Raw genomic sequence first — 22,159 nt, 5'->3', positions numbered from 1 at the left:
CTCAAATGCAATGCTTTTTTTTTTCTCCGCTACTTTTGCCGTGGGCCATGGAATCAAGACTGAGACGCATCCTACGCATGCTGCAGATCGCTTGACATTGACACTGGAATTATTTGGTGAAAAGCTACAGCCAGGTGGCTCTGGTGGAGCAAGCGGGCCACACGTTCGGAAGGTTGTGAGCAAATCCTGGTTTGGGAGTGGACTCAGTACATCAATTCGCGGATAGTTTGCGCAGTGGTTGCACCTATAGATAGACTCACTCCAATATGAATGTGGAATTTCCACCACAGGGCCTAGGGCTGCATACCGGGCACGTGCGCACTGCCTTCACTGCTCATTTGAGCAGAAAATCACGTTGATTTGGTGAAATGTCAGTTGAAGAGCATCGCAAAACTGCACCATGGTTTCCTAGCTGAAGCTGGACTGCCTTAACCAGTTGGATATTATAATGTAATTATCTGCTATCTTGTCACATCTTGTTACACGTCTTTTGATAGCTGCCATATGCTAAAGTCTTCATCGGCCAACCCACAGCAAGCTGAAGTGTAAATGACCAACTCTGTCATGTTTACTTCTGATTGGAATGCCGCTAATTGGCAATTATCGGTGATTGTTTCTAAACCTAAATGGTCAGCTCACAGTAAGAGCATATTGAATAGCTTCGTATTGGGTTGGATTTAGTCCTAATAAACATAGCACATGGTATAATGTGATAATTCTGCATTGGTTGACCATAATTATCTAAATGATGAACATTTTAAGTAATATATATTATAATAAAATTAGTTCACATTGTGGCAGCATTGACACTATCTTAAATCTCACTTATGATTCACACAATCCCCAAGCTGTAGTCCGATTTATTTTAATGATTGTGTAAAATTGTATTATGTTATATATGGTTACCACAGGCTGAAACGTGGGCACATGTTGTTGACATGTCCCCTATTCACTGGTGGCTCTGAGCACGGTAAGCCGCTCGCTCGCGTGCGCTGTCATTCCTCGTCTAAAGATCAAGGTCAAGGCGAGTTCTGCGAATGCCACCACACCGAAATTCCATGAAGCTTTGTCTACGGCTGTCGATAGCCGATCTCCAACGTTTCCACTTTTATCATCCACCACAACCATATCGACCCAATTTGTACCTACATCGCGATCACGCCCCCCCCCCCCCTGCGAAAACTTGGCAGGACCTCCCCCCCCCCCCTCCCACCTAAAAGCGAGTCGCGAGACTCGGTTTGGCAATGCAACAACCACCGCCTGACTGGCAGAAGAACGTCGCTTGGCAGCAGTGGTGACGCGTGGTTGGCATGGACCCCCCTGGTGCAGGAAATGAAGTAGGGGGGACCCCTGTCCAATTTCTCCCCCCCCCACCACTTTGTAGATCGGTACCAGGGCCACTTTCCCTGTGGGTTCCGGCGCAGTTGCACCGCCTGCACACCCGATAGCAACGCCACCGCTCGGTGCACCTGATCCACGCCACCGCCATCGGCGGTGCCACAGACGGGAGCCATAAATAACGGCACGCAGGTGGGGACTGTAAACACGGACGTTGAAGGGGCCGCTGAAGACTTGACTTGAGTTTCCGTGCACGTCTAACATCGGTGGCAAGCGACATCGAAACTGGTCCGGAGCCTCTCATTTCATTGACCCGCTCTCACCAATATGGTAAATTACGATCAAACGGTGCAAAAAAAACGTCTTGCTTCCCATTACACATTATTTAGAGTTGCGGACGCTTTTAAAGCCACTGCTGGATGAGGGCCTTCCCGTGCCGTGTGGGTCACGGTGGTTTTGTGCTATCATCGTGCCGATTTGTGAAAGGGGCGCCCCGGTATCAGGTCAGATATCACTGGCAACTGACGTTGGCTGTGACCTCGAATCGAACTCGGATCGCCGGGTTCTTAGCGCACTGCGCTAAATCTCTTGTGCCGCCGCTCCCACACTCCCTATCGTCTGTGTGGAAAATAAAACGTTCGCTTAATAGGGATAATAAGATTTATCGTGCAACTCAATTAGATGATAACAGTAACGTGTCGCTGCGCGGATCGTGTTACCTTGCACGCGGCTCGCTGCATCCCAGATCGTGCGCGTGCAGAATAATGCAGATTTTAAAATGTGTGAAAAGCTGTGGCACCTTGGCCCGAGTGAAGCGTACAATGTGGCGTTAATTTGCATTCATATATGCTCGACCACACGGATGCTAAAAGGGCACAAACTAGACACTTTGAGTTCTTGCCAAATCCATTATCCTTTAAAGCCCACTCCTTGCCACTAAAACTGAGAATGCGCTCTCCTCGAATACAGATGTCAAGTTTGGCAGAGGCACCCCAAGCATGCATTTGTTACACACATCGGCCCTTGGAGATAAAAAGGCCCAATATAAAAATTATGACTTTTTGAGTAACTCTCATTTTTTGGGTTAGGCCACGCAAATCTGAACAAATGTGTCGTTATCCCCTCCACCAGCCGACGTAACCAATTTTAGTGTCACGTGTACATGCGTTTAACACGCCAATTACTATTTTCTGGTCGCCCACCGGTAAGTTGAGCAATTCTCACAACCAAAATTGAGCAGTTGTGCGAATTAATTGGGGAAATGTTCAGTGTTTAATAATGACACATTCATAAATGTTTTATATACATCAAAACAATCTCTGAAAATGTACTTCACAAATTTGACAAAGAAGGCATTCATAGCTGGGCTCGAGATAAATGAGCAAACCAAAAGTCACGTACAACTATTTTTTTTACGTGGGAAAATATTAATAATGTTTGTTCTAGGATGAGTAAGTTAAGCGTTCTTAACGTAATCCTTTGGAAGGCTTGTTGACAAGCCTATGCATCTATCTTTAGCACCGAGGCCCCTGCTCTTGGTCTGAGCTCAGGCTTGGCTCTGGCTGAAGGAGAGCTGGCTCAAAGCCATACCGTGCTTTCGTTGAGCCGATTCTGGGCATGGTCTGGGCCACGCTCAGGATTTCCATGAGGCTCAACCCCCGAGTCCCCGAGCCATGGCTGAGCCGCTCAATCATGGGCCTTTGAAATCAATTGAGCGACTCGAGCCTGAGCTAAGTCTGAGTGTTAGTGGCCGAACCCAGTGCCGGATTATCCTAGTAGCAAAAGTAGCGTCATATGTAGTAGCTAAGGGCCCTGCACTTTCAAAGGCCCCGCGCTAAATGCTTTCAAGCTATCAATTCCGGTTCAGTGATTCTGCACTTGCTCTATTACCATAGTACTATACCGCCTTCAACTTTTATGAACGACTGGGTGTTTAAGGTTAGCGATTTGTCGTATTATCTGGCTGTATAGCAAATGAAAAAATACAATGACTTTACTATGCAAGTAAAAAAAAATTGTGTTTTTTTATTTAGGGCCCCTTTATAACATACTAGCGGGAAGTACCCAGCGTTGTCCGGGGGGAAATATATTTCAAAACTTCTCTTAAAAACATAACATATACATACACAAATACTAAGCTATTGCGAAAGCCCGGCGTGCCCGTTTGTACATTTGTCCGTCAACACAATTATGAGAGGCTTGCAGAAGTCCAAAAAGTTATAGAAAGTGGGGGATAAATAGATTATCTAAAAGGTTTCTGAAAATTGTCGACCTCCCCCCCCCTCAAAAAATATTCCCCCCACATAGGCATATATACCTACACATCCTGCATACAATAGAGTAGTTACTAGTGACTCTATAGTAGTATCTGACTCTACAGTAGTATCTACTGACTATCGTATCTATTGACACTATAGTAGTACCTGTTGACTCTGTAGTTGATCTACTAACTCTCCAGTAGTATCTACTGACTCTATAGTAGTATCCACTGACTATAGTAGTAACTACTAATTCTACAGTAGTAACTACTAATTCTACAGTAGTAACTACTGACTCTACAGTAGTATTTACTGACTGTTGAAGTATTTACTGACCATAGTAGTATCTACTAACTCTACAGTAGTATCTACTGACCGTAAAGTAGTATCTACTGTCTGTAGGTGGAAAATCATCTTTTTTCGCGTGGCTGCTGATGTAGATGGAGAGCAACAACTACAATTTCACATTCAGGTGGTCAAGCAAGATAACCGCGTTAGGAAGTAGCTGAGTGTATCGCTGTGATGTCTCCTTCGTATTTGTGGATCGGGAATTGCCTTGATGGAGTAAAAAAATGAGCACGGCTGACAAGTTGAAGCGGAAATTTGCATCGAATGTTAACGAACGCATGACAGTGATGGTGATGATACACTTAAGTGTTATTACCTATTGTGACAGACAATGCCACACGCCGCTGGTGTGTCGAGATTGTACGTGGCGTAATTATTACATTATTAATACTATGTATAGCCGAGGAAAGCCTCACGGAGTCTAAAGACTTTATACGTGTATGTGTATATGTTGAACTTCTTTCGCACTGTACGCAGCCAACCGTTCAGGAGGCTCCTGCCACATGTTTTGTAGGGGAGGGGTTGGTATTGATGCTATGTGTAACTGGCAGGTAATATATGACCGACGTAACAGAGAACAGTGGTGGGAGACATACGAACTCCACAGTGAAAGATGCCCGAGTTGGACACTGAACCCAGGCCCTCCTTGCTGTGAACACGACTGTTACCAGCCTGCCAACCTCATCTTCAGCATTGCCCCTGTTATGATTTATCGCGTGGCAATAACATCGCCGCGATTGTGTAGCGTAGGCTCGAGCAGAAGATGCATTTGGAGATGAGTGACATAAAATAATTATGGCTCGCCGTCATAAATAAAATGTGTACACGCACATTAATAACACGGGGCGGGGGGTGGGTGTTATAGCCTACCGACGGGTCTTCAATTATTAAGACGATTTGATTTGTTATTCTGCTCGAGTCCTGGTAGGTTACGACAGGTCTCCCTTGGAAAGAGACGATGTATCACCATGGGCTCTGGCCCTGATAAAAGGATCTCTAAACGAAGCTTTAATTACAACAGTATCAAAGAAAATCAGGAGTAATAAATTGGCCAAACACACAAACGGCACTTTTAATTGATTTCGTGTCCCAATGTAATCGGATCCCGAGATGCTTGAGAACTAACCCCCCCCCCCTCCTACATTCGGAGATAACGAAGGGGGCATGGGGGGCTCCATGGGGCAGACGAGAAAGAGAAACGCAGCTCGGGCTCAAGCAACTTGGGGTGCCAACGAGTCCCAGGGCGTTGCTGGTTATAAACAATCCAAAGACGGCCACTACTAATGATACACTATCCAAAGGCGGCCACTGCATCGTGCTGCGCTTTCACATGTGCTTCTGCGGCCGTCTGGAACGTTTTTCCTTCCAACATTAGGAAGCCACTGGAGCTACGCACTTTTAAATCATCATCTAGTTTTACACACTAATTTCTTTAAAACTGCCTTGTTTGTGCTGAGTGTTGTCCCCCCCCCCTCCGCACCTCCGATTAGTACGGTTGGTTACGTACGGTGTGAAAGAATATAGTAATAGGTTTTTACCATTTTAACTGGCAACAAAACTGACACCTTTATACAAAGGATCATGTTTGCATTAACCACAACACTTGCGGTCAAAATGCAAACAAAAAGACAATTCTGATAATGAATGCACTGTCCTTACAATTGATTGGTCCACACCCGAGACAGCTTTTCTTAGAGCCTAGTCCCACATGGTGTTGGACCAGATGACGCCAAAAGGCGCACGACTCAAAGACAACGCACCATCAGAGTATTGAGAGCTCTGGGTAAGCATTTACATTATGAGACTTCCTTTGCCAGTAGCAAGATATCGTAATAGGTTTTTACCTTTTTAACTGGCATAATGTTGTGAAAGAAGTTAAATATACCCATAGATCCATGGAGGGCCGGGGTGCGAACAGGAGGCGGCAGTAGTGAGAGTGAGGAGCAAAACAGTGGAGGAGAGGGCGGGCAAGGATGAGTAGGTAAGTAGCAGGCAGTTACCAGAGGTGTGGACTCGAGTCATGTGACTTGGACTCGAGTCAGACTCGAGTCATGAATTTGATGACTTGCGACTCGACTTGGACTTGCATAACAATGACTTTGTCCCACCTATGAGATGTGGACTCGAGTCATGTGACTTGGACTCGAGTCAGACTCGAGTCATGAATTTGATGACTTGCGACTCGACTTGGACTTGCATAACAATGACTTTGTCCCACCTCTGGCAGTTACCGGGGGGTTAACCCAAGGGCATTTGGGTGGAAACGAAATGAGGGAAGGCGTTAAAACAAAACGGTGAAGCAGCGGAGAGGAATGAGGAGATGAGCAGGGAAAGTTTGTGTTGGGGGCCCTCCATAAATGATGTCACGCACCTAGGGAGGAGGGGGGTCAGACATTTGTGACGATGTGTGACGAAGGGGGGGGGGGGGCGTGAGAAATGTGACGTCACATCAAAAATGCGCAACTTTAAATACATTTAGACAACACGTTCTACTTAATTAAATAGACTATTTAATCAATGTTTTCTCCTACAACATCAGAGTGCAGCGCCACATTAAATGCGCACTACAATGACAATAGTTTAAAGCGATTTGAAGTATGTTTTATTTGGGGGGGGGGGGGGGGCAGAACTTTGTGACGTCATATTTGAGGGGGGGGGGTCTGACTTTTTGTGACGCCGTGTGACGAAGGGGGGGGGGGGGCAAAAATCGTCCAAAATCGCGTGACGTCATTTATGGACGGCCCCTTGGGGAAACAGAAACGTGATCGGTAGACAGCCACGTTGACCCTACAAGCTAGGAGCGAGGGAATGGCACACTCAGAAGGTGGACATCTTACCCACTGTATGGCCCCAGATGGCTCAGTGCAGCAAATACAATGCTATAACGATTTGTCGTAAGTCTGGCAGGTACGACATCACAAGAACAAAAAAACGTATCGTAACTTAGATTTAGTAACTCGCTTACCATTTCCTCAAATGTTTGTTTCACTCCTCAAAGAGCTTCATAACTCATCGGATTCCTCCCGCGGGTCTCCGTGAAGTAATTCTGAAACGTGGTTGCCCTAGTAACGAGATCGTAACCGGGACCTCCTCCTGTAAACGAGCCGTCGCTAAGGACCAAAGGTCATGAACTCGCACCGCTCCAGCCAATCAGCTGCCGGGAAGACGACCCCCGCCCCCCTCCCTCCCCAGGTGTGCAGGCGCCACGTGCTGCATCGCCTCGCCACTTTGTTTCAGAGTCACTGAAAACGCCTCTCTGTGTGTTTAACACGTCATTCTCTCGCTCTGGTGGTTTTCAAACGTCTTTCTCAGCTCTTCTTTCCTTGGTCGATGTTGAACTATTTCCGCCTTATTCTTAGGTTTTTTCGGTAAAGTCACGTAGGTAAAACATCAAAATTAATAAAAAATAAAATAAAATAAAAATCACGACGTTTCGGAGGCAACACAAGTCTCCGTCATCAGGTGGGACCGTCACAGCCGGATTAGCTGCATCAAGTGAGGCAATGATTCAAGATGTAATCCCTTAAAAGCAAGTTGAGGGGGGAGGAGAGGGGGGGAGCTCATCAGAATGTGGTAGCCAATGAATGGAACGTATCGGGAGGGAGGGGGGGCGGGGCTCAAAGACGGCACGGAGTGCCACGTACAACGCATCGGGAGGGGGAGGGGAGGCGGGGCCAAAAGAATGGACGACGGCTTGGACGCGGTTGCTGCTGCACACGCCAACACAATGGACAGAGAGGGGGAGGGGAGGCCTGATACACATGATATAAAAAGAACGAAAATGCCCATGTTTATTCCAATGCTGGCTGAACAATGAAGAGAGTACTGTTAATCACTAGGGATGTTAACACTCGGTAAAGTAAAGTAAAGTAGTGCCTGTCAGATAAGATGGTCCAAAAAAGTGTAATTAAGTCTTTTTTTGCGTGGTTGATAACATCTTTCCAATGATAACTAAGTTTGTACCCATCATCACGGTTGAAAATATGTCTGTGTTTGTATATTTGTATGGCTTCGTGTACAAACCTTTGATGGTAGCCGGGAGGTTTACAGAGAACCTTGGTCTCGGAAAAGACAATTTAATGAGAGCCCACCGAGTTGTAGCAATGATCGGCAACGGCCGAAGAATCAGTTCTGCCGTGTTTCAGATCTGACTTGTGCTCGCGGACACGATCAGAAACATGACGTTTCGTTTCTCCAATGTAGCAATCACCACAAATGCAACTCAATTTTTAGACTCCAGGATACTGTAAGTCAGGAACGACATCCTTCACAGATGGAATCAGATCACGGATTTTATGCACTGTACTGAATCGGACTTGGATCTTATGTTTGTTTAGAATTTTGGAGATCTTTTTGGTCACGCCTGCTATGTATGGTAACGTGATAGTTTTGGTCGGAGTTTCATGTGGCTGTTTCTGTGTGGTGGGAGAGACAGCTTGGCGGATAGAACGGTCAGAGTATCCGTTCATCCTGAGGGCCCGATGTACATGTCTTAATTCACCGGTCAGGTGGTGTTGGTCAGAAATGCCATGGGCTCTGTGGTATAGCGTTTTGATGAGATAATTCTTTTGAGATGGGTGGTGGTGGGAATCCGGTTTCAAGTAGGAATCTGTGTGGGTGGCTTTCCTGTAGACAGAATGTCCCAATGTCTACAGGAAAGCCACCCACACAGATTCCTACTTGAAACCGGATTCCCACCACCACCCATCTCAAAAGAATTCTCTCATCAAAACGCTATACCACAGAGCCCATGGCATTTCTGACCAACACCACCTGACCGGTGAATTAAGACATGTACATCGGGCCCTCAGGATGAACGGATACTCTGACCGTACTCTCCGCCAAGTTGTCTCTCCCACCACACAGAAACAGCCACATGAAACTCCGACCAAAACTATCACGTTACCATACATAGCAGGCGTGACCAAAAAGATCTCCAAAATTCTAAACAAACATAAGATCCAAGTCCGATTCAGTACAGTGCATAAAATCCGTGATCTGATTCCATCTGTGAAGGATGTCGTTCCTGACTTACAGTATCCTGGAGTCTACAAATTGAGTTGCATTTGTGGTGATTGCTACATTGGAGAAACGAAACGTCATGTTTCTGATCGTGTCCGCGAGCACAAGTCAGATCTGAAACACGGCAGAACTGATTCTTCGGCCGTTGCCGATTATTGATACAACTCGGTGGGCTCTCATGAAATTGTCTTTTCCGAGACCAAGGTTCTCTGTAAACCTCCCGGCTACCATCAAAGGTTTGTACACGAAGCTATACAAATATACAAACACAGACATAATTTCAACCGTGATGATGGGTACAAACTTAGTAATCATTGGAAAGATGTTATCAACCACGCAAAAAAAGACTTAATTACACTTTTTTGGACCATCTTATCTGACAGGCACTATTTTACTTTACTTTACCGAGTGTTAACATCCCTAGTGTTTAATAGTACTCTCTTCATTGTTCAGCCAGCATTGGTATAAACATGGGCATTTTCGTTCTTTTGTCTATCATGTGTATCAGACCTCCCCTCCCCCTCTCTGTCCATTGTGTTGGCGTGTGCAGCAGCAACCGCGTCCAAGCCGTCGTCCATTCTTTTGGCCCCGCCTCCCCTCCCCCTCCCGATGCGTTGTACGTGGCACTCCGTGCCGTCTTTGAGCCCCGCCCCCCCTCCCTCCCGATACGTTCCATTCATTGGCTACCACATTCTGATGAGCTCCCCCCCCTCTCCTCCCCCCTCAACTTGCTTTTAAGGGATTACATCTTGAATCATTGCCTCACTTGATGCAGCTAATCCGGCTGTGACGGTCCCACCTGATGACGGAGACTTGTGTTGCCTCCGAAACGTCGTGATTTTTATTTTATTTTATTTTTATTAATTTTGATGTTTTACCTACGTGACTTTACCGAAAAAACCTAAGAATATGAATCCTTGCAGTCACGAAAGCTTCAAATCTAGAATTATTTCCGCCTTGACATGCATAGCGCAACTGAGAACGAGTGTTGAAAAACATTTATATATATAAACATGTGATTATCCCATGCTGCGCTAGTTGACATTGCCCGTCGAGTTTATTGCGGATGAGAGAATTCGACTCATTGGTTCTTTCGGTAAAGTCACGTAGGTAGAAAATAAAATAAATCACGACGTTTCGGGCGCAACACAAGCGTCCATCATCAGGTGCACCCGAAACGTGATTTATTTTATTTTCTACTTACGTGACTTTACCGAAAGAACCAAAGAGTATGGATCCCTGCAGTCACGAAAGCTTCTCATCAAGAGAGAATTATAGTCCCAAAACAATGCTCCCGCCACTGCACCTTGGCCACCCGCTGCGTATGAAGAAGGGCTCTTGTTGGTGGCAGGCGAAATCCGAGGTCTCACTCGGAGCGGCGTTACGCGCCCATTGACTCCGTCACGCTGTTGTGGCCAGCTGCCCGGGCAGAATCGCTCCCACAAGTCACTCCCACAGCCGTCAACCCATGCGGCTTACCCCGTTTTGCTGTACAGGGGAATTGAGTTTCCAGGTCCATAAGGCGTTTTTACAGCCGTTTCAATAGGGGCAGCAACATCATTTGTTTGTGTGTTTGTGTTTCTCCCTTGTGATGGGACTTTGTAAGATGAACGTCGAGATTTGTAAGGGCACGGGGTGACCAATAAGGTCCGAATTTGTCTGTAATAAGGTAGGGCGCTGCTAAGGATGTTTGACAGCTTTGTAGTACCGGGGTCTATTCCCCAGACCATCGTTTGCCCCCCTCCACCCCTTCGTGACGCTCGCAAGACGCGGGGCCGCTTTTGAGCAGCACCTGCGCCCGGCTTGTGATGGGCATGCTCGGGCCTGCGCACGATGATCGACCCTGGGCGTTTGTGTCTTGCCGCTTGTCTACGAGACTCGCTCGCCCCCCACCCACAGACCGCGTGTTTATATACCAGCAGCGTGGGAGGGGCCTTGGCTTCTACCGTCCCCTGGTGGCCACAGCTACGAGTTGGGGGGCCCCCCTCCCCTTGACAAACCCCAATGTAATTTGTCTTCAACAACGGTGTCTAAATAACACGAACACTTACGTAACGATGTGATTAGGCAAGAGGAGGGGCGATATCGTACAATACGTTAGGTGCGACCGTGCGAGACAAATCAAACCATGGGGCCAGCACCCTGACCGATTCCTGCACCTCGCTGGCCTGACAATGTAAGTCACGACGCCACTGATAACGTCGTCACTACGTCACGGTGTCTAACCACTTATTACCACGCTTATTGAGCCAGAAAAAAAACTCCTCTGAGTCTCGTGACACGTTTTTTGTTCTTCAGGAGGGTCTTGCCAAGATTGATTTGCGTGCTGATGATGGCAAATTTGGACCGTGACTCGGGCGCGCGAGATGACGTCTCGGGCATCTTTTAATGGCCACTGCGAAGGGTATTGTTGTCTGTGGTTATTATGACACCCCCAGCAATAACCAGGGCGGCCACTTGAATTGAACCATGCACCACTGCCACAAGGTGCTCCTGCAAGGCCATGTCACCGCCCCTACGTTCGGGGCCATCACGGTGTGGGAGGGGGAGGGCTAGGCGATATTTTGTCTTAGTGCAGTGTGACGAGCGCGGTGGTTCGTGCATTGTGCCACATTCCCCTGAGCGTCATTTCCAGCCACGCGAGCTGCCGAGCGCCTCGCTGTGCCGGACCCATTTGTACTGCTGGTGGCTGGGCAGAGGCAATGGGGCGGGGGATGAATAAACTCTTGACCCCACCGCTTCAACTGCCGCAACGGGCGATCAAATGGAGATGGCGACCATCGGGATTCTCAGTGTGCTGACCGTTACACCACGGGTAGCATCCCCCGTTGCTGTCACACGCGGACTAAGGGGCCGTCCATAAATGACGTCACGCGATTTTGGACGATTTTTTACCCCCCCCCCTCGTCACACGGCGTCACAAAATGTCAGACCCCCCCCTTAAATATGACGTCACAAAGCTCTGCCCCCCCCCAAAACCATATTTCAATTTTGAAAATAAACATGCTTCAAATCGCTTTAAACTATTGTCATGTAGTGCGTATTTAATGTGGCGCTGCACTCTGATGTGGTAGGAGAAAACATTGATTAAAAAGTATATTTAATTAAGGTGAACGTGTTGTCTATATTTATTTAAAGTAGCGCATTTTTTTTATGTGACGTCACATTTCTCACCCCCCCCCCCCCTCGTCACACATCATCACAAATGTCTGACCCCCCCCCCCTAGGCGCGTGACGTCATTTATGGACGGCCCATAAATCCAGGTTTTTGCCCTAATTCATTTACTACCTGGCACCGAAGCATTACTATTGGGCCTATAAAAGCATTCTCATCTCCCGATGAGCTAGTACCTCGATTAAAAGCCCCAATACTCTCACTGTACTCCCACAGAGGTCAACCCAAGGGAAACAACACACACAAATGGGCATCACAGCACTACACACATTTTTTTTTATTGCCGTAACAAAAACCTCGTACAGAATTTATTACTTTACAATTTTATAGACTAGTACTGTACTTGCATATTCCAGCTTTGACACTCGGAAGATGTTATACAATATATAACGTATGAAGAAATAAGCAAGAATAGACTGTGACATTTATGACCTGCTTCTGGTCTAAATATAAAACGGTGAGAGCTGGGGTGTTTTTGCCACTGGCATTCCTTGTGGAAACGTATCTCAATAACAGTGGTGTAGATCTCTTAGCCTCGATTAAGTGGTGGCGGATATCGCGGATCCTGTAGTATCTCTGCAAATGTGCTCCACTTTTCCGCGATAAACATCTGGAGATAAGCACAGATAATTATAGGATACATTTGCCAATGAACTCTTCTCATCCTTAAACAAATATGAAGTGTTTCCCTGAAGTGCATGCCGTGAAGCAGGGCTGGGTCCAATAGCTGTGGGTAACGCACAAAATTCGCGGGTAATTACGTCTTGCTTGACTCCACTTATGCGTGAAACATTGGCAGATAATTGGAAGCCGTTTCACAGAGAATGGGACAACCCCCGGATAACTGCAGATAGTACGAAAAACGAGGCCTTGGATAATCGGAGTTTTTTTTGCGGGCATTACGGGTTGCGAATAAGAGTTATGTAAATCGGACAAAATAAAGGAAACGTTTGTAACCACATGCGTGTGCACATGTGATGGTTCCAGTAGGTGTTGTGAACATGCAATCCACACCACTGGGTTAGATCACATCTCCTGTAAAGTGCTATCATCGTTAATCATCGTCCACAACCTATCGACTGTTGGATGAAGGCATCCATCCCAAAGCAATCGGCACTCTCTCTACGGTGACACGATGCAACCGTCTTGCTCCTGCATTCCACGATCTCATTCGCTCCATCTCCACGGTGGACATCGCCGTCGGGCACGTGTGTTGCCTCCTTCGGCTACCACTGCACCATTCGTCTTGGCCTCTTACCATCACGGTGCTGTAAACTGCTTTCTTCCACTACCAACTCTTGCGAGCCCGCACTGAAAACCCAACAGCCAACAAATAGCATTGGCGCATTTTCCCTATTCATTCAGCTTTTCTTAAGCTGTCCGATTATAATAGTAAATACAGCATAGTTTTAGTACACACACACATAAAATACAAAAATTGTCAAATTAATAGACAGCAGTGACGGTGTATCTGTGGCACCGATGGCGGCATGCAAGCCAGGCACATCAGCGATAATATCCAGCTCATTATAATTCAGAGGCAATACAGTTCGAGGGTGGAGAAAGTAAAGTTCTGTGTGACATCCCCAGACATATCTGTGTCGCCTCGCACCGCGTGGGTTTCCACCGGCTGCTCTGCTTTCCTCCCACACGCACAAACACTCATTAATTGGCTGAAAACATCTTAATATATAGAAGACTAAAATCAACCAGGTAGGGTGTTGACTGGTGTGTTAGCCGACTCTCTGTGTTGTATTGCATTACATTTCTAAGTTTACTAGGTTTCCACACTCTTTGGTTCTTTCTGTAAAGTCACGTAGGTATAAAATAACATAAATTGTGATTTAATTTAATTCATTTTATTTTCTACCCACGTGACTTTACCGAAAGAACCAAAGAGTATGGATCCCTGCAGTCACGAAAACTTCAAATTTCGATTTACTAGCTTTGTTTTCTCATTCATTCTTACCTGATGACGATTGCTTGTGTTGCAATCGAAACGTCGTATTCTATTATTCAATTTATTTTCTTTCCATGTGACTTTACCGAAAGAACCAAAGAGCAATATAGAGGACTGCACAGCTGGGGCGATTGTTGATAACGCCGGCTCACCACCGCCTGACTGTCGGTGCTCCTTCAGCGATTGCGAGAATAAGTTTGCATGAACGAAAATTATCTTAAACGAAAACGTTATTATGAGAGCTACAGATCTATAATACTGTATTGAAAACACTGGCGCAGTGGTTTGAACCTGGTCACCTCACTTCTACTTAAGTGGCGAGTAATATTTGGCGCTGCATTGACCAGTACGGTGAAGTATGGTCAAACAACCCACGTGACCGACACGGTATGGGGATGCACTTTGTCCAACAGCGGATTGACAGAGGGATGTAAACTTCGCTTTGTTACCATATGGATGTTCACCTATTTCTTACCCATTGGAGCTTGGCATATTATTCAAATTGATGGACACTTGGCACTCCGCTCACATACAGGGCTGAGCAGGGAGCAGCGAGCCGCGGTTGTCGTTAATGAGATCATATTTAACGGTCATTACAAGGAGCCTGGTGGTATCTTCTTTCAAAGTCGGTCCAAGGAAAATGTGACGGAGTGCTCTCTCCATCGCTGTCGTCTCAGGAATGCACATTACCGTTGGGCTTGCTACCATTGCACTCAGGTGGCACAATGGGTGGGATCTCGTTGAAGGCACAAAGCCAGGGAAACTCCCCCAGAGTTATTGCTGGAAGCGCAACTCACTAACGCAACTGAGCTGCAGGCTGGGTTTTAACGAGAGGCTGAGCCATCCCTAGTGTCGATCGCCCCGGGCCCCGCGCTTTTGGGGGGCCTCCACACTTTGACGTCACGGGTGTCAGATGTAACATTTTCGCTTTAGTTTTAAGGAGTCGGTTGTGATTTGCCCCGGGCCCCGCACCCACCTAGGGACGGCCCTGATGACAGGAATAGTGTACAACGTACTTGAACAAGAGCAGGTGATGCGGTATAACCAACGTGACCTCCAGTTGGGGCGCAACCACAAGAATACGGACAAAAACAACCCGTGACATTTCATAAAAAAAATTGTGTTTTTTTTAGTTCGGGTTTTTCGGCTTTCAACAAGGCGAAATAAATGCCAATTATGCTGATGACAGACCCTTTCTATTGCACAGTAGTGCACGGACATTAGGCTCGATACTGTAGTCAGCAGCTCGTCGTTGGCATATATTTAATTTGTAATTAAAGTGCAGTAGAACTCCGAAGTGGGGGAGCAATTGCCAGGGATCCCATCTGTAATCTCACCCTTCGCTGAACACCACCCAACTTCTAAGGTAGTGGTTCTCAACCTTGTTTGGCGACTGCACCCCCCCCCCGCCTTGTTGAATTTTGTTTCAACCCAGTACTCCCCGTGCCTGACCCCAACATGGTTCTGAGAAATGAATGTATGAATAATGAACATCAATATTTTCACCAATTTTCCATTTTGTGAGGTATTCTAACTAGGCTAGTAGTTGCAAGCGAATAAAAAAATAATTTAACGGGCGCTCCGCATGCATGACGTAATTTGTTCGCGCTCGCTGGAAACCCGCGCATTGTTTACGATCGATGCGTTTCTATAGGTCGCTTTATCGTTCTCGGTTACCATACGAATTTAAATTTGATCGTAGTTATTTCATATTGACAGATTCATACATGATTATTCACCAATGACTCTAACGTGTGACATCGATTCACACAGTTCAACTCACTTACCCCCCTGGGACATTGACACGTAACCCCCAGGGGTCCCCATGTCCCCGGTTGAGAACCACCGTTCTAAGATATGGCTGTGCCCCTGACCTCCTTAATGACCTTTGGTGAGACACGTTGACCTCGCAGCTGGCTGTGGCCACAGCGATTCCACCGTGGGGTGCCGCCCTCAGCAAAGTAACTCATCGCTCCAGTTCACGCAGTCCTGCACCGAGTCATTGCAGCGCGTGGTTGGGATGCAGTCGCAGTCCTGAAAGAAGACGGTTGCGCAGCGCCACCCGCCACACACGGGGCACTGCGACGCTGTGGGAGACACACGACAGCGTAGACGGGCGTCAGAGAGAGGACGGCTCAAAACTGTCACGTGGTGTCTGGGCTGCTCAGAGGTCGCAGCGCCGAGATCCCTGACATTGAGTCGACGCAGCTGCCTGCGATTGAACCGGGCTCTCATGGGGTGTGGGTCGAGGTGGTCGGTCACCAGTTACTGCACAACATTATATGTCCCTATTAAATACACGCACACAGTTGTTTAAGCCTCATTTATAATTCGTGCAGAGTGCTACGTTCGGAAAATGACATGCTAATGTTCCATTAGGTAAATCAAACGAGACTGACTAAACAACGAGACGGTACAAACAACACGAAAGCTACAAATCAAGTTTAAAAACAAGCAATTATGGATTCTTAATTGAAATCGTGACACCCAAACTGTGTGCACAAAAACTGCTGTGACGTGTTTCCACCTCGCGAAAATTTGTTTTGCTCCACGACCTGGGAGCTTCTTGAGGAACTGAAGTTGGCATCTGTAGAAATTGAATTCAGTACCTGAACAAGGTCCCACGCATGTGTCGGGAAACGTCGGACATCGTGCCAAACGGTGCTCGGGTACAACCCGAACGCACACTGGAGAGCTTTACAGGAGAAACCGCGAAAACCTCTCCAGCGGGGTTCAGCGATTTCCAATTACGAGCGGACAACGTGATTTGTGACTCTGCACTCTGATGATTGATCGTGATGACACCGAAAAGTGATGGAGATGACGTTTGCTGGGGATGAGTCAAAGGGAGGTGATGATGTGACTGTGAGAGCGCGAGAGAGAGCGCGAGAGAAAGAGCGGCACTCCTGCACCTGTTTCGTCGGAGCAGTCCCCGCAGTCGTTGTGCATGTCGCACAGCTTGTCCGTGTACGTCCACGTCTTCCCGTCCCCGCACAGGAATATGATGGAACTCGGGAGGGTGTTTGCGGGGTCAGCTGCTCGCGCCGACAGTCAAATTAGAGGCGGTTACGCAGTGTGGCAACGCAGGTTGGAACAGGGGAACAGGGGTACAGCAAATGCATAAAAAAAAACGTGCGTGTTTATTACTTAGGAAAAATGTTTCTTAGACCGATGCTGCCACATTGGTGTAGCGGTCAGCACAATGGACTTGCAATCCAGAGGTTGCTGATTCGATTTTATCTCAAGGTGCGGCAGTTGACACAACAATAATTCACGTTTATATAGCTCCTTTCATCAAAAGATCACAAAGCGCTGCCCATTGATGCAAATTCCTTAACCCCCCCCCCGACGCCTCTGTCCACCCAGCGGCAGTATGAGGTCACTAGTCAGTCAATCAGAAGGTCACGTATGGTGTGGTGAAGTGTGGGTACTCCTGCCTCTTCCAAGATGGGGCCTTCGAGAGCACCCTGCAGACGATGCCCTGCCACAAGAAGTCACGTGGCCAAGCAGGCTGCACTTTCATCGCTTACCTTTACGGGATTATGCATATGCATCTCAATGGTTTGGTGTTTTTGTTGTTGCGGTTGTTATCATGAATGAATATTTCTTACACTGCATAAATGAACAACAACAAAAATGCCAACGTTTGAAGGCAGGAAAGAGCACAATGAGGTCTAGGATATGATTTGTGTGTTGGCAGAAAGCCACTTAAGCTGGCGGAGCTCTCCGCCGTGGCGGCACTAATGGAAAAGCACACAGAGCGAGTGCTCTAGCAGGATTAAATGGCCCCATGCCAACCCGTGAATCATGCCCACAGGCCCTAAAAATGACCAAACTTGCGGGAAAAAAATATTTCGCGGAAATGCATCAAAAGTTTTCCCGCTGCTCGTCCGGATGGCGTCCTGCGCACGGAAAATGTTTTCCTCCGAGGCCGGTTTCTCCGCAAACGGGGGACCTACTTGCGCATGATTAACGATATTCGTCTTTGCACATTGCCATGAATATTTATTTACACCTCGAGCAAGTTGTGGCCAGCGAGTGGCGAGGCGTTCCGTGTGTGTTCACCATGTCTGCGAAGACGGAATTTGCTACCACTCGTTTTTATTTACTCGTTATGCTAGGCAGGAAAGCGTTCCTGGCCTTTCACGGTAGGGGGCAATGACTGCTGTCTAGATTCCAATTGAGTCATTTGCCTGCCACTTTCTAATTTGCAGCGTGACGCGAGCACGCAACGGCCTACTCTTCCGAACGACGTCACGGGATCTTTAACGTCCGCTGTGAAGCAGGCGGCCGCGTACTTCTACGGTTAATGCACCAGGCCGGGCGCTAGGAGGTGCGTCCGGGGGTGGGCGCTGTACCACCTCACGTCCCCTTTGCCCCATTCAAGTTCTCTCTCCTTGTCGGTGAATCGCCGCTGTGGTGACCCTTTCCCCCCCCACACAACATCTCTACTGGCTCCCCCATCCAAGAGTAGGCGGGGCCGGACCAGGACATCCACAGTAATAAACTAAAACAAAACTAGTTTTTATTTTACCAGGTAAGGCCCACTGAGCAATATCGATCTTTCTCAGAAGCGACCTGGCCACAAATGATAGCACAACGAAGCTCTCATTATGTGAACATTTATAGCAGCCAAATTCTCTGAACGCATGTCGCTTCTAAACGTGGAGAGAAAAACCGGAATACCCGGAGAAAAATCCACGCGACCACGGGGAGAGAGACACGCAAACTCCAAATACACAGGGGTTAGGGTCGGTTCTTGAACCCACGACCTCCTGCAGACCAGGCGAGGAAGTTAACATCTCGCAACTGTGGTGCCGTAATAACCGGGGCGGCATGCCGGATTCGAACCGCGAACCTTTGGCACGAGCGACGCCGCGACCGACTGTGTTGCGGCGTCCGAAGTGCACTCACAGCAGTACTGCGTGCTCTCGTCAGCGCCCCCGGTGCAGTCGGAGCGCTGGTTGCAGACCTTGGAGGGCGAGATGCAGGTGATGCGGTCGTCGCAGAGAAATCCCGATTGGTTGAGCGTCGTCTGACACTCGCGGTTCACTGAGGGAGCGCACGCGGAGCACAGCGGCGGCACGAGTCTCGAGGAGCACTTGGGGCGCAGGGACGATCGCGGTGCGTGAGATGGATGGCGCAGCGCTTAGCCTTGCCACCCACCCGTTCCTGGTTTTCCAGGAGCATCTTCCTGTCCAGGGAAATCTTTAAAGTGTTCCCCGGTGCATTAAAAGTCTCAGTTTTGTGGTAGTTGCGTAATAATAATAACAACAATAATTCACCACTCAAGGCAATTTACTTTCGTGAAGTTTTTCCGAATTGCGGTTATTTTGAGATACTCAGCTTCCCATGTCAGTCAGCAAACAAGCTCCTGCTTGCGGTGCAAGCGAACGCGATGCTCTGGTCCGTGGAGGTGAAGGATTCTAAGACGCGTTGTATGAATGCGTGTGTGGTGTTATATAGTTGGAGCTACGGTGTAGTATTTTTAGTGCCAACCAACTAAAATTTGACCCCCCCCCATTCCCACTGGCACATCTCAGCCGAGCCAGCACGAGGCGCTTACAAAATAGCAAATAAAAATCTGATTTAAAAACAACTGTCACTTGAGAAATCGAAAATATTGCACAAACACAAATCGGACTTTAGTGTATTGATAAAATATATGGGTACATGTGTGTGGGTATATGTCGAGTGGGATCATAGCAGTCGGCATGATGCTCTTTGAACCTTTTCGTAACGGGTTTGATTCCCACTCACGGCCAACACCGGTGACGATTATCTGCACCAGTTCTTGGTCGACTCAGCTTTAAATGAGTATCTGGTTCAATGTGTGAACAGCACCACTAAGGAGACAAAGGCGGCCGGACAGAGTGCTGGCCACCCTCCCCCTCTGTGTGCTGTGCTGGCCTTCCATAGGTCCTACTCACTAACAGCACTTGCCCCAACAGTTTGCTACGGTGAACGCGGGACGGGGTAGGGGGGGGGTATCTTCGTCTTTATGCGGGTTACCTCCGCTGATTTTCGGCACCCCATACACCACCCCAAGCGCCACGGCCACCGCCACCACCGCCACCACCAGCAGGCAGATGAGGATCAGGCACACACAGCGCTGTGTGCACCAGCGCTGGCACCCGCCCTCGCAGCACCCTGCAGTCAGTCACCAGCAGCCACCAGCAACACCGATGTCAGCAGTAAGGAAAACAAGGTAGAGGTTCAGCTCTGCAATGTCTTGCTCACGCCCCTGCTAGCAGATGGGGCTTTTGTTACGAATGTTGTGGTACCGTCTCAAGCCCTTTGTCAATCCCCTGCTGGATGACAAAGGGCGCTCTTGAGGCTACTTGGTCTACTCTTCCACAGTGGCTACAAATGGGAGTAGGTACCCCACCACACACGACGTGCCAATGAACAAACTTGTGGTGTACACATTCACACTGCGGGGTGAACCTAGCCGTGGTGTGTGGGGGGGGGGGTTAACAAACTTTCCCCACTGCCTTGCCAGGAGATGGAATCGAACCGGTGACCTCTGGATTGCTAGGGACCTCACCTCCCATGTTGAATAGGATTCAGCAGTAGGGGATAGGGTGGTGGGGGCGTTATCCTCCCCCCCACCCCGACACTCTAAAACTTGCTCTATTGATGTTTGGTATTCACGTGGGAATCGATTTAAAGAACTTGACATGTCGTCACCGCCGCGCCAATCCCCCCCCCCCCTCCTGTGAAGTTTCCGATAGGGTCGCGGATTTGAGCAATTCTCCTGCCATGTCAGGCGCCACAGTTGCGAGATGTTGACTACCTCGTCTGGTATACAGAAGATCGTGGGTTCGATCCTGACCCTGACGCCTGCTGCTTCTGTATATTTTGAGTTTGCGTATCTTTCTCCCCGTCGTCACGTGGATTTTTCTCCGGGCCCTCTCGGTTTTCCCCTCCACATTTATAATCAACATCACGCGTTCAGAGTATTTGGCTGCTATAAATACCCAATGTGATAAGCCACACTTCGTTGAGCCATCATCTGTGGCCAGGTCGCTTCTGAAAAAGAACCGTATAGCTCAGTGGGCTTTTACCTGGTAAAGTAAGATAATGCGTTTATGGTTTAATATCAACAGCTGGCAGCGCAGACGCATTGACGGCCGCTACACTGACTGGGCCGTGTCAAACAGCAGCAAGTGCGGGAGGTCTCGCCTGTCTCTCTGTCGAACGTGAGGGTGGAGTCGAAGGACTCCTGGGATGGCGAGCGGCTGCGCTGTGGGAAGAAAACCACAACCACGAGAGAGCGCATGAATAAATCACTGGTCAACAAAAAAAAACATTTTTTTCTGGCCTGGACTTTTGCAGCTGTTTTAGACTAATTTCAGGGTGCTGATTCCAAATCTGATCTTAGATTTGCTCTATCACATCTCATTTTATGCTATCGGCATACCCCATTTTCATTGATTTTACCCGAAATTAACTCTGTCACTTATGATTGCAAGTTGTTGCGAGTCAGTGACTGCTTTATTGTTAGAATATGGTGCTGTATTTTTAGGATAGTGTGTTTATAATATCATTTATGTAGATATCTACATTTATTCAATATTTTTCTTCTGCAGTTTTTATTGAAAATGCAATATTTGATATCTCAAAAACCTGATGTGATAGACAAAAACTGATGCCAGATTTAGAATCAGCACCCCAAATTTACCTTAAAACCGTTGGAATACGTTATGCCAGAAAAAGTGTGTTGACCAGTGTAATGAACAATCAATTGGTGCGCATCTACGCATGTTGATCTTCTTTCGCGCCGTGCGTAGGCAACCGTGCTCATCGGAGATGCGGGGGAAGGACAACAAATTCGATATTCGCGCGATTCTCGGAGAGAAAGGCTACAGCGCGCATTCGTGATGGACTCGACTCAAACGTTTAGGTTTACTCATTAAGCCAGAGCTGTTGTTCCACAGATGGATTTAGTCTGCCAGCAGAGGGGGAATGTTGCATTGTGGTTTTACGCAATGAAGTAATTTGCCAGGTATAAATGTGCAGATGAATAGACAACCAACTATTCGTATATGTATCTAT

General features: G+C 47.7%; 1 protein-coding gene across 1 annotated transcript; it reads right to left on the bottom strand.

Annotated features, from left to right (window-relative positions):
• Positions 1-15,546: 15,546 nt before the first annotated feature.
• Positions 15,547-20,252, bottom strand: LDLRAD1 (low density lipoprotein receptor class A domain containing 1; the record flags this gene model as incomplete). The annotated part of the gene is made up of 4 exons (XM_078605801.1): positions 15,547-16,188; positions 17,014-17,136; positions 19,016-19,153; positions 20,114-20,252. Coding segments are annotated over 4 exons (534 nt in total), but the record flags the coding sequence as incomplete, so codon positions are not given.
• Positions 20,253-22,159: the final 1,907 nt, after the last annotated feature.

The sequence above is a fragment of the Lampetra planeri genome, chromosome 24, assembly GCF_965212315.1.
Source record: "Lampetra planeri chromosome 24, kcLamPlan1.2.h2, whole genome shotgun sequence".
Classification (NCBI taxonomy): Eukaryota; Metazoa; Chordata; class Hyperoartia; order Petromyzontiformes; family Petromyzontidae; genus Lampetra; species Lampetra planeri.
The sequence above is the reverse complement of the archived record's forward strand: the minus strand, read 5'-3'. Positions and strand labels throughout refer to the sequence as shown.